We start from the raw sequence: 13,456 nt of genomic DNA, 5'->3' as shown, positions 1-13,456 counted from the left end.
ATGAATAATAATAATAATTACAATAATAACAATCATTTGTTGTTGTCGTTATAAAATACTTTTTCTTGTTGATTTTTATAGTAATCATCATCATTATCACTGTCATAAATTTAAACAACAAAAACCAAACAAATCAAACAAAACATAATGTACTATCAGTGGTCCTGTTGTTTCTATAAATAATTATCTTACACCTTATGTTCAAGCCTTTAACAGACTATTGAAAACAATCTTGTCATTTCAGCTGCATATCTTCAAGAGTCAGAGCAGCAGAGAAAGGCTTTTTATTGTCATTGTGTCTTCATAAGTTTCTGTTGCCAGTGCCCTGGCCCTGAACCGCGGCTTCATAAAACACTTCCAGAGAAATTAAGGAGGAACAGAGAGGCAGAAAAACACACAGAAAATAAAGAGAAGAACTTTCATCAGGGGCCAGGCTCTTCAGGGAGAGAGGTCTCATCCTCCGGCCTCTGTTTATACTTTCTCATGTAAATCTCTCTCTCTCTCTCTCTCTCTCTGTCTCTCTCTCTTTCTCTCTCTCTCTCTCTGGTGCTGCCTGCCAAATGCTGGAGCAGGAAGACTGTGCATCTTTAATGAAAACAAGAGAAAAAACACTGCCTGGATGCTCAGCCTCATCACAGTTTTACTTGACACTTAGTTCACATTTAAACAGGTGCTGGTCATATAATTAGAATATCGTCAAAAAGTTTTTTTATTTCACTAATTCCATTCAAAAAGTGAAACTTGTATATTATAGTCATTCATTACACACAGACTGCTATATTTCAAATGTTTATTTCTTTAAATTTTTATGTTTGAACTGAAAACTAAGGAAAATACCAAATTCAGTAACTCAGAAAATTTGAATATTGTGAAAAGATTCAATATTGAAGACACCTGGTGCCACACTCTAATCAGCTAATTAACAACTGCAAAGCCTTTAAATGATCTCTCAGTCTAGTTCTGTTGGCTACACAATCACGGGGAAGACTGCTGACTTGACAGTTGTCTAACAGACGATCATTGACACCTTGCACAAGGAGGGCAAGACACAAAAGATCATTGCAAAAGATATATATATATATATATATATATATATATATATATATATATATATATATATATATATATATATATATCACAAAAATACATTTGTTAGGTTTCAACTTAAAATACAACACATGTATATAATACAATGCTGTTTAAAATGATAACTAATAGACACAAACTTCTTTAGACACAAAAGGAGAACTGACTTCATACATCCTACCAGCTGGTTAAAAGTTGCAAAACTGGCTAAAAATACCCTCCAGCATTGTTTCTATGCAGCTTCTACTTTAGTTTAATATTTAGACATCTTTACATGATAATCAAATTACCCAACAACTGTATGATGCCACTAGTTAGTTGAAGATATTATACAAGACTGGATGTGAATCAGTAAACAGTTTTTGTGGTTACCGGTGCTGATGCACAGACGTTATTAGCGGTTGTGAACCATATTAGCAAGATTGCTGCAGACTTGCTTTTGTTCATATTCTGACGAGGTGCTGCAGGATGTGTAAACATCACATCCACACCATGCTTGCATGCTAGAGTATGTGTGTGTTTACATGCTTTTGCACGTAAGTCAGATAGCTAATGGGACATGAAGCCCTAGCGATAGAAGCTTGCGGTCAGCTGCAGCTGAACTTGTTTTTTCATAATAATATTTGATATTATTATTAATAATTATATGGATTTCAATGCAAACTATGCAGACTTCATTAACTATTACTGCTAAGTCTTAATCCATGAGAATTGTTTTATATGTATGTATACTTGTCAAGTGTGCAATTCATTATCCAACCAGTTTTATTACCCTGGTTAAGCATTTTAAAAGTTTTATCTCAAGGATCAATTTATGACACTGCTCGAAAAGGACAGTAATCCTTATGGCTTCAAGGTGCTTGGAAATAAATGTCTTGTTGCTTCGATTTGAATGTGTTTGCAGGAAAATATTCTCCGTTGCTCTAAATCTCCTAGATGTTTTCTCGCATTGCAAATCCAGTCCAGATTTTCTGTTGGCCCGTGCAGGCTGCAGAGCGCAGCGCAGGTCTGAAAGCCTTGCACCCGGTTAGTATTTGAATTATGCCATTGACGTCAGCAGAGCTGTAAAGCTGACCGGCGTCCCTTCCCTAAAGTCATTTCTGGCCAAGAGCTCTCTATGGTGCATTGTGGAGGCTGTCAAACAGGCACAAGATGAGTTGCAGACGTGAAGGAGGGAGCGCAAGAATATGAAAGAAAGCAAATGAGAGAGGGAGTGTGTGGAAAGTGTTGTTTGCAGCAGCAGATGTAGGTTGAGATAAAAAAAAAACACTGCTGTAGACAGTGAAAGTTAGACCCTAAATAAGTGTTTCGTAGGAGCAATAAATGTCAAATAACCTACACAAGACCCTCTTGGCCCATAATGCAAAAGCACTGCAAAAGATCCACAGAATTACATGAGGATTAAACAGCGTCAATATTCTTCCAATTGCAAAAATAATGATATTTATAATTTTTTATTTAAGATCAGCAGATAAGCACGTCCGCCATATTTGTCAACCGGTCTGAATGCAGTTGACCCCGATGATACACTGGTGATTCATGCATGGAGCCGTTTGGCTTTATAGTCCTCCTGCCCACGTGCGAAGCCCAGACAAACAAAAACACGAGTGGGACGGCGAGAGCCAACGAGCCATGCCAGAGAGCAAACATGTGTGTGATCCAGTCAGCTCAACTCCAGCAATCCATCAGCTCAACCTCCACGCTCCCTTTGTTTGTGTGTGGGAAGCTATCCCAGACTGCTCTATTCATTTTGGATATGTTTGGATCAAAACAACACTGACAAAAACATGACAGCTGTAATATCCACAATATGGGTCAATGACGTGACATTCGCAAAATTACTCCAAAACACAAAATGTGATTCAGACATAAAACACAATGGCTTCTGTTAACAGATTTTAATTTCTCTGTTGGGCATAATGCAACTGTCCTGATAATATAATTAAAATAGGTAACACTTTATTTAAAGGAGCCGTTCTCACTATTAACTAGTTGCTTATTAGCATGTTTATAACTATCTTATTGGCTGTTTATTAGTACTTACAGTATAAAGCACATATTAATCCATATTAAACATAATAATCCACCTCATATCTAAACTCAACAGCTACTGTACCTTACTAACTATTAATAAGTAGTAAATTAGAAGTTTACTGAGGGAAAACTCTTAGTTAATAATGAATATGTGTTTTCCTAATCTAGAGCATTAAATAAAAATCATTTAATTCTTGATCTTTTTATGACAAGACAAGGTTAGTTCAGACTGTCAATTAAGTATAAGTATTTTTCAACACCTTCATGATATATTTAAATAATAATCCAAGGTAAACTAGTTTCGTTTAGCTAAGTTCAACTAATTTGAATTTTTCACTTACTGTGAATTATTGACCCATATAACAAAGTTTGAACGAACATTACTTGTCCTACACATTTATTATATGCTGTGGGTTATGAATGATGTGCGAGGAGAGATGTGTGATTACTCACTTTTTGTGCTTTGCAATTGCAGTATTTTGTGCAATCTGACTTTTTGCGTGTAAGATGTTGATGGACGTTCAGAAGTGACACAGAATTAGCCGTGACTATCAAACGCGTCTGAATCACACAGCTGTCCGTCGTCACTTCATGAGTCACATTCAGCAGACCAGCCGAAACGAGAAGCTGTTTCTCTTTGCCTCTTTATGAGCCAAATCAAGAAAACCTGGCCCATATATCAGCGGTGTGGCCCGGGGCACGAGCACACAGAGAGGGGCAGTGTGTGCCAGCGAGGGGAGGGAGGAGGGGCCGCTCTCACAGAGGTGGATTTGTAGGACAGAGAGGATTCTGGGTAAATGTACACTACACTCTTTTGTGAAGAGAGTCATACGGTAGGCCGATCAAACAAAGTCAGGCGCTCTGTAGACCTTAGCGAGGAAGGTTTGGCTTCTTAAAGGTCAATGAAAAACCTTATGACATTTACTTTGAGTCTAATAACTGTATCAGATGTGCGTGTTCAGTATGAGGGCACTGAAAATGTAGTGTCTAAATCTGACAAATCAGTGATCTTTAATGTGCTCAGAGTTGGATTTTTGTTGCTGTCATTGAATTTATTCAGAATTGTGTGAAAGATAATGCAGAGGTTGATTGATATAAACGATGCTTATGCAAGCCACAATACTGTAAAATTGTTGGGTTTTTTTCTTTTGAGAAGTGTAGGCTGGATGAGTTCAGTTCAGGACAGATTGTCATGGTGGTTTTTGCGTTTTGTTAAAGGTGAGATGCTTCCTGTTTTTTTAGGAAACCATGATGTTGTCTAGATTTGATCTGCTACTGTACCTGTTGTATTTGAACTGGTGAACTTTACCACCCTTTACCCTGGTATCAGCGGATTGAAAGAAGATTCAAAGTATTTTTTTACTGCAAAACTAGGGTGTTTTTGGTGGTTGTTAGGGTGTAACTATACTTTGTTCAAATCCATCACTCCTAGTATGAGTAATAGTAGTCATTATGTTTGACACTATGAAAAAAAATTATGTAGGATTTTAATCACTCACACTTTTCAGATACTCTAACAATGCTTGTTGTATTTACAAAACACACACACACACACACACACACACACACACATATACATATATATATATATATATGTACAGTGTCAATAAAACAGAAATTTTGAAGAATATCCATGTTGTTTATATGATAATAATAATAATAATAATAATAATAATAATAATAATACATTTTTTGTAAATTAAGTGCATGTGAATACGGCCAAAAACCTTTCGCCACACAAATATTTTAACCAGCTATGAAATGGTATGTGTTTTATTATTTTGGCAAAAACAGGCAGAACAAGTTGGGGAAATATACATGGAACCTAATATTTATTTATTTGGATGTTTGTTTGTTTGTTTGTTTAACATTATATTTAATCAAATTGTAAATAATACTATTGAACTGTATAGACCTTCATTTAATTGATGTAACTTATTATTATCATTATTATAAAATAATTAAATGAATTATAATGCTATATTACTATATATTTTAATAATATATATTAGTATTATCATTAGTATTCAAATCTGGGGTCAGTAAAAGAGTTGTGTTCACCAAGGCTGCATTTCTTTGATCAAAAATAGTCAAAAACAGTAAAAAAAAAATAATGTTTGAAATTATGTCAATTGTATGTTTTCTGTGACAGTTAAGCTGCATTTTATATGATAGTGTGTATATAATTAAAATAAGATTTTACTGGTGAACTGAAGAAGGTTATGCAAACAATTTAACGTTGTTCAAATTTGAACTTTTTCTTTTTTTGCAAAGTGTAGGGTGGATGAGTTGTCAGTTCAGGACAGATTGTTATGATCATTTTTCTGATTTTAAAGGTAAGATGCATCCTGTTTTAATAGTTTGTGCAGATTTGATCAGCTGCTGTGCCTGTATTATAAAGTAGGGTCTCCTTTACTCTGACACTAGTGTGTTTTAGTGGTTGTTATGGGGTATAACTATACTTTTATTTTGGAACTATGTTATTATTATTATAGAAATAATTAGATTCTTTATACTTAATACTATATATTTTAGTACTATTATAGTATTCAAATCCATGGTCAGTAGGTTTTTTTGTGTTTACCAAGGCTACATTTATTAAAAATTGATTAAAAATACAGTCAAAAACAGTAAGGCTGTTAAAAACTGTTTGAAATTTTAGCTTTTATCTTTTTATGTGACTGTTAAGTAGATTATTTCCATAATAGTGTGTATGTAATTATTTATTAAAATTGCTACTTTCAATTCTCTGGTTGTACAAGAATGATCCAGCCCATAATTTTAGGCATCACTAGTTGTCGGTGGCATATGCTTGGCTTCACTTAGGCCCCTGGTGAAAGTTGCCCACTCGTTGTTCTCCCTCAAGCTCCCGTGGTGATGACATATTGATGCTGTTTTTCGTGTGTATTCATGCCAGGCTTCAGATCTACACACGCCGCTTAAATGGACTCCATATGTGAAACATCTTGAGCGCAGGAGGCTTCTCTCAAACGACCTTATTCATCAGGAGTAATGCACTGTATATCCCTCACAGACGTCAGCAGGGTTAATGCAAACCCTTCGCCCACTTTTACAGCGATGGCATCCGGAGCTCGTTGTTGGATGTGGTCACTTTATTTGTAGATGCTCTCTGGAACTCAGCGATTCACTCAGCGGTTATACTCTAGGGATCGGATTTATTGAAGCGCTAGCATTCATGCTAATCGATGCATGTGGTATTTCTGCCACGTGAACAATCATAGGAGCATGATGAGTACCACAGTAATTAATTGGCTGTCTTAGTCAGTCCGCAGCAGAAAACCGCTCTTGCTTAATGTTTTGTTTAAATCAGGCCTCTTTTTTCTTGACAAATGTTTGGATTGTTTAGTCTGCTCCTCATCAAATGGTTATTACAGGATAATAGGATAATGGTTTGCATTAAGATATTATTGTGATTTAAAAGGGTAAAATGTTCATATGTTGGGGATAATGTGAGGCAAGAACAATACTCTCGATCATTCTTCATTCACATACCACTGAGTTCCTGACTGTGTCAGAGTGTACTTCATAATGCAACGTAAGGACATTTTGAGTTTTTTTAACAGTTAAAAAACAAACACAAAACACATTACAAAGGAAGTAGTCTGGGCACAGAAGTACACATTATATTTCCCATTTCTGTAGTGTGTAGCAAGAGGATATAAACATAGGGAAAATAGTTACACTGCCGTGTACTACCAAATGGAAGGGGGCGGGTGGGGGTTGATCATCAAAGATGCATTTATTTCTTGTTTTATATTTTAATCATTTTAAAATAGCATCAGCATCATTACATCAGAGTCACATGATCCTTCAGAAATCATACTAATATGCTGATTTGAGCCTCAAAAATGATTTTTGAAGGATTTCTTAACTAATATAAAGTTTAGAAGAACAGCATTTGAGAAATATTTTGTAATGTTATAAGTGTCTTTACCGTCACTTTTGATCAATTTAATGCAGCAGTTTATTCCTTAGTAAAAGTTCCCTGACAGTAATTTGGTTTAGAATTGAATTTGCACTTTGAAATTGCCAGTTAATTTCACATATATTGAATGTTAAATTAAACCATACATTTTAAAATAAAAAAGACTAAAACGGTAGTTTCTTATAAAATGTACTGCAATAATCTTTGCTTTATTTAACTTAAAAAATTGGGTATTTTTAATTTCTCAAAATAAATAAACAAATTGCCCCCAAATTCGTTTGAGTCTTTTAACTGCATCACAACAGGTCAAACTGATGCATTTAGAGTTTTCGAATTTTAAAGAATGTCAAATCATCTGTGGACCCCACTGCCCTTCATAACATGGACAGAAAAACCCTGAGACTTTCTTCAAAATGATGACAGAAGTTTTATTAATCTTTTAACTAAAAGAAAAAAAAGAGGGATGTAAATCTCAAATTAACTGGTTTTATTTAAAGGAACACCTTTACAAATTAAACTACTATAACAAAATAAAACATGTCGACACATGACATTTATAAGATTTAGGGAGGCATGTGTGATTTTCATGCAGACCATCCCACTTTAATTACACATTAAAAGCAAGTTGTATTCTGGCTACTGACAAAACAAACTAAGGACCGTTTATACATTTTGAAATAGCTTTTTAAGGACTAAAAAAAAATGTAATCTTCACTTTGGTGATTTTATTTTTATTATAAATTATATAATAAATATATAGTGAATGAGCAAAGAGCACTAAAGCGGTCCATGACTTTTGTCTAATGTGAGCTATGCATTTTTCGCAAAAACTCCCATAATCATTGAAGCAAATCAATGGCTTACATTTATTTAGCACTTCGTTGTTTATGATTATGACAGACTTTGTGAATGCAGATACAGGATTCAGTTTGAGCGAGCGTGCACACTCCGCCGTATATCCCAATCAAATCTATAAAAACAATAAACAGCTCACAAGTAATCTAAAAGTAATCCAAAAGTAATCAGATTACAGTAATCTTAAATACATTAATGACTTAAATTTATCCTCATTGTAATCATTAACAGACAACAATTTGTACACACAGTGAAAATGTTTTTGCGTTCTTGTATAGAGTATGTATCTGACCTGAGATTTCTGGTTGTGAGTATAGTTGTGTAATACAGATCCATGAGTAGAGTTTAACTGTAATCCAGATGAACTTGTCAGTGCAACATGTCCCAAGTTCAATAAATGTTAATTTAGACAACATATTATTCTTTCTTCATGCAAAGTTTTACCCTCTTTGTGAAATCTATAGCTGCAGCCTTAGGGGACACTCCAGTCTGAGCGACGCACAGAAATCTGCCCCATGATTTAGCAGCGTCTCAACCTCAAGGGAAGTGATTTACTTTGCTTGGCTCCTGTTGAGCTTTGACTGGATGCTGGCCAGCAAGGGGAGTAAAGTTTGCCTCTCGGGTTGCTCCTGCAAACACAGCCCTGGCTTTGATTTCAGAGCTCTTCTCGTTAGCCCTATCGGGGATCAAATGGATGTGGGGGGTTCTGTGAGTCGTGATCTCTCAATAAATATAAATGCTGATACCACCTTGGAAAAGCCTCGTGTCTACTAAAAGATCAAAGTTAATGCTCAGTTTGAGGGGTGGAGTCATTCAAACCGACGGATGCATTTGTAGTGGGTGTGATTCATTCCTCTCAGCTTTAGGCCTTTTCTATGTCGTCTTGTCAATGCTTTGTCCAGCAGCCTGTCTTTATTGTTACTAGTATTCTATAGTTTCAACTTGTTAAATTAGGCAAAAAAAAAAAAAAAAAACCTAGATATTTTCAAGAGTCATATTTCATACCAGTCTGAGATTTTTTTTTCATCCCCAAAAAGGTTTATGTATAAAGACAATTAAACATATTTAGGGACAGTTTTGTTTTTGTTTTGTTTTCTTTTTTTATGGCATTACTTTCATGTACTCTCAATATCATAATGCACTTCTATAATTCTCATTATTCTAATTCTAAAATATAGTTTAATATTTCCTATTTATTATATATATATACAATATATAATATTGTGTTTTGTATTACCCATTACATTGTGTTGTATTTTACAATTGAAGAAAATGTTGTTTAACTTCACAGAAAATGTCACGGCAGAAAATTACAGTATTTAATATATATATATATATATATATATATATATATATATATATATATATATATATATATATATATATATATATATATATATATATATGTGTGTGTGTGTGTGTGTGTGTGTGTGTGTAAGTGTGTGTGCTTTTTTTTTTACACTACAGCATAAAAATCTAATGAGCATCAGCATTGAACATTTTTCAAAACATGTTATGATAATGAATTAACAACTATTTTACAAATGCATTGCGGTCCTAAAAAAGGCTTTATTTACTTGTTGTTTTGGCTTTTAATATGACCCCAATGTGTGTTTTGATGAGATTCATCAATCAAGATCCTTTACTAACAGGATAGTTAAGCATTAATCATTCTCTCCCCAATTTGATTCAATTAACTAAATTTTCAGTCAACAGAAGAGGAGAGAAATAGGGAATGAGTTTTTAAGCCCCTCCCACTAAGCTCCCCTGGGTCTGAGGCTCATTGACACATCAGCACAGAGAGAGAGAGAGACTGCACAGTAGGTGAGTTTGGAGACCGAGCTGGTGACACAATGGAAAGGACTATGAAGTGAACAGTGAGCTATTAATCCAGCTACTATCAGTGTAGAATGACTATATCAGCAGCACTCAGCCCACCATGAAAGATCACTGCTCCTCTATCTGCATCCCTCCCACCGGACCACCTTTTCTGGCCATGCAGCAGAGGCTGGATCCTGAATGCATATCCGTGTGTCTCTTACCAGATGAATCCTTCCAGAAGCTGGCCGTGGAGACCATGGAGGAGCTAGACTGGTGCCTGGACCAGCTGGAGACCATCCAGACGTACCGCTCCGTCAGTGACATGGCCTCCAACAAGGTGAGGCTCCCAATTTACCTCAGCATTGCTGGAAACAGAGGAATTCACATTTCAGTCCTCTTAGAAATAAAGGTTCTTTATTGGCACTGACGGTTCCATTTAGAACCTTTAACATCCATGGAATCTCTCCATTGCACAAAAGCTTCTTTATAGTGTAAAAAAGATTCTTTAGATGTTCTTTTTTTAGAAACTGTTCATTGAAAGGTGTTTTTTACGGCATTGCTGCAAAACCTCTCTTTTGGTATTTTTTTATTTTTTATAAATGCATAAGCTTGTCTGTTTGAGATTTCTCAGTTTGTGTTAGAAGAGTCGTTTTTATTGCTTTCCAGATTAATGTGTTATTTCAAAGCCTAGTAAGTCAAAGTTTTGTTGGAATATGAATGATTTTCCACTCTATTGTGGCATTTTACAAACACTACTTATGGCAATAGTCCTTTCAAAAATCATAATTCTGGCATCATCCACTCACCCTCATGTCATTTCAAACCTTTCAAAAAGAAGATATTTTGAAGAATGTTTGCAGTCAAACTGTTTTGGTACCCATTGACTTCCACTGTGTGTTTTATTCATACAATGAAAGTCAATGGAAACAAAAGCTGTTTAGTTAACAACATTCTATCAAATATCATATTTTGTGTCCAGCAGAAGAAAGAAATTGATACAGGTTTGTAATGACATGAGTGTGAGTAAATTGTGACAGAAATTTTCTTAAGCTAAACTATCACTTTAAGTATCTTTTATGATGGTTTATTAGTTATTAGGAATTATAAGATGCTTGTCTTAGACAATGTCGGAACATTTTAGTCATCCTTTTACCATAGTCTGCTGGTATTGTTTAGTCACAGCTCTCAAATGCAGCTTTGAATCCTGGATTTCTTAGTGTTGATGCATGAATGCAGTCTGTGGTTATTCATGTAGAACAGTGTCTATGAGGTTTATACCGTGAACGTCATTGATGATGAGATGTTGATGTGAGATCTACAGACATCACTCCATTTAATGTCAACACTAAAGCATGCAACTTGACTGATTGCCTGATTTTTCCCCAAATAATAACAGAAGAAACATTAATACAATATCTTAGTTTCAGATTGTTGTCTTGGTGAAGGGCAGTTGGCCCAAGCAATTATTTTTATCGTTTTTAGCATATTTTATCTCTCACAAGACTTAAACTCTGTATGTGTGGGTGGTTATGGATTCAGTGGATTAACTGGAATCAGTGTTGAAAGGAAACTGTTGAAACGGTTACTTAGAGTGAAAAACGAAATGATTAAACCTTTTTTCACACGGGCATTACGTGGGTACCTACTCTTCGTCAGCTGTGACCTCATCACTTTGTTTACCTCGATATCTAATCAGATGTAGATAGAGAGCCACACTGCCTCACTGACATCCAAGCAGTACACTGCATTTGATCATATAATGCAGTTATTAATTATATTTCACATTGTAAAATTATAGCTGTAGCATAATGATATTTACAAAAAATAAACAAGTGATATTATTTAATATGTAAAATGCTTTTTTGAATGTGTAAATAAAACAAAGAATATTATAGTATGCTTTACAGAAAAAAAATCAGTCTTTCTACTTTCTTTTTTTTCTACTACCACAATTTCACATTTATTTCAACATTACTTGCCATTTCCTGTGAAATGTACTATTCTTAACAGTACACCAATTTTATATCACAAAGAATACTTTTATTTTGGGGTCTGTTTGGGGTCTTTTTTTCCCATTTGTAAAATCACTTGGCCTTGGCAGATTTAGATACAATATAAAAGTGATACCGATGCCTGGTATATATTTCACAAAACACAGAATAAAATAATTCACAGAGTAAAATTAGATTTCATTCTATTATTTAACATTCTGTAATATTTGCTATATATATTAAATAGGGCTGGATTTTTTTGACACAAATTTCATGATTGGATTCGATTCTCATTCACAAGCTTGCGATTCGATTCGATTCCAAATTCAATTTGCCACTCACTACAATTTTATTTTGTATTTAATTTTCTAGCTGACTATTGGGTTTATGGTCACCAAATATGATTGTTTTGGCGGGGGGGGTTCTGAGGTGACTTTACATGACACATTGTTTACAAGCCGCTATATTAACGCAGCTGAAACATTAATTAAGTGATTACATGGGACAGGATACAGGTTGTAAAGTTACACTCTTTCTTTTAACTTACCTTCGGATGTTTAGTCATGTTTATTTTGTGCTGAAAATGGTATTAATGTGGAGGAGATGATCAGTTAAGGCGCACCACGCGCTGCCGCATCTGTTGATCGTGGCGCTACAGCGATCTGTCACTCCACATAAAACAGCACCAAATTGACATTTATTGTTTGAATACTAAAATACAATGGACATAAAATTTAATCTGAGATTTTGTTTCATATTAAAAGCACCAAAGCACAATGCTTATATATTGGATGGGAAGTGCCCTTCAATGTTATGTCCAACAGGCTGGATTAATCAATTCTTGGAATTTAAGAATCAATATGGTTTTGTAAAAATAAAAATCGATTAAAATCAAGATATCAGTATTTTTTACCCAGCTCTAATATCATAGGTGTCAGTTTAAGTGTTAATTAATTAGTTCTGAAAAATAACACGATTAAAATATTTAGCAAATATTTATATGGTAATAAATGATATCACACGAGCAGTGAGAACAATATAACATGAGTCAACACGAGTGCCAATGTTTTGCCACAACAGCAACAACAGCTCAGTAATTAAAAATTAATAGGCTATTGTTTTATATTTTAAACAAAAGTTTTTGTTCAGTTTTGCCAAAGAAAATAGCTATAACGCCACAGCAGAATTGTTGTGCATCTCCACACAACACTTTCTGAATGAATCCTCCTACTGAACAAATCACTGAACCAATGATTCAGTAGCTTATTTATAAAGTGAACCGCTTACTTCATTCCTGAATGAATCAGCCGTTTGAACGAATAGACTCATAAAGACATTTACCACCAGCTGCTGGTAGTTTTAGTTTCTTCTTTAGAGTATAATTTTGTTTATAAAAATTTTTTGTAGAAATAAATAAAAATCATTAAAGGGATAGTTAAATAAATAATAATTCTGTCATCATTTAGTCACCTTCATGTTTTTTTTTCAAACTTTCTTTTGCGCAACATAAAATAAGGTATTTATATTGAAGACTGTTTGGTAACAAAGCTGTTTTGGTTACCAGTAACTTTCATTGCATGAACAAAAAAAAATCTTGTTTCATACTTACTGTTAGGTCTTTGTAGCCCTATATATATATATATATTGGTTTATTATATATTGTTAAACCTTCTTTGAACCGGAAAGGTAACACATAATGAAATTCAGCTATGTTGTGCAAGTC

The 13,456-nt window shown here is 34.4% G+C and overlaps 1 protein-coding gene across 2 annotated transcripts in view; it reads left to right on the top strand.

The window, feature by feature from the left end:
* The window catches only part of pde4bb (phosphodiesterase 4B, cAMP-specific b), a 74,748-nt gene that overhangs the window by 50,557 nt on the left and 10,735 nt on the right, over window positions 1-13,456 (top strand). For both annotated transcript variants that reach the window (XM_052547859.1, XM_052547860.1), the window contains one exon: window positions 9,967-10,079. In XM_052547859.1, coding sequence (XP_052403819.1) covers window positions 9,967-10,079 — 113 coding nt within the window. The remainder of the gene's footprint in view (window positions 1-9,966; window positions 10,080-13,456) is intronic.

The sequence above is a fragment of the Carassius gibelio genome, chromosome B2 (genome assembly GCF_023724105.1).
Source record: "Carassius gibelio isolate Cgi1373 ecotype wild population from Czech Republic chromosome B2, carGib1.2-hapl.c, whole genome shotgun sequence".
NCBI classification, from domain to species: Eukaryota; Metazoa; Chordata; class Actinopteri; order Cypriniformes; family Cyprinidae; genus Carassius; species Carassius gibelio.
This window is presented reverse-complemented; position numbering and strand designations above follow the sequence as displayed.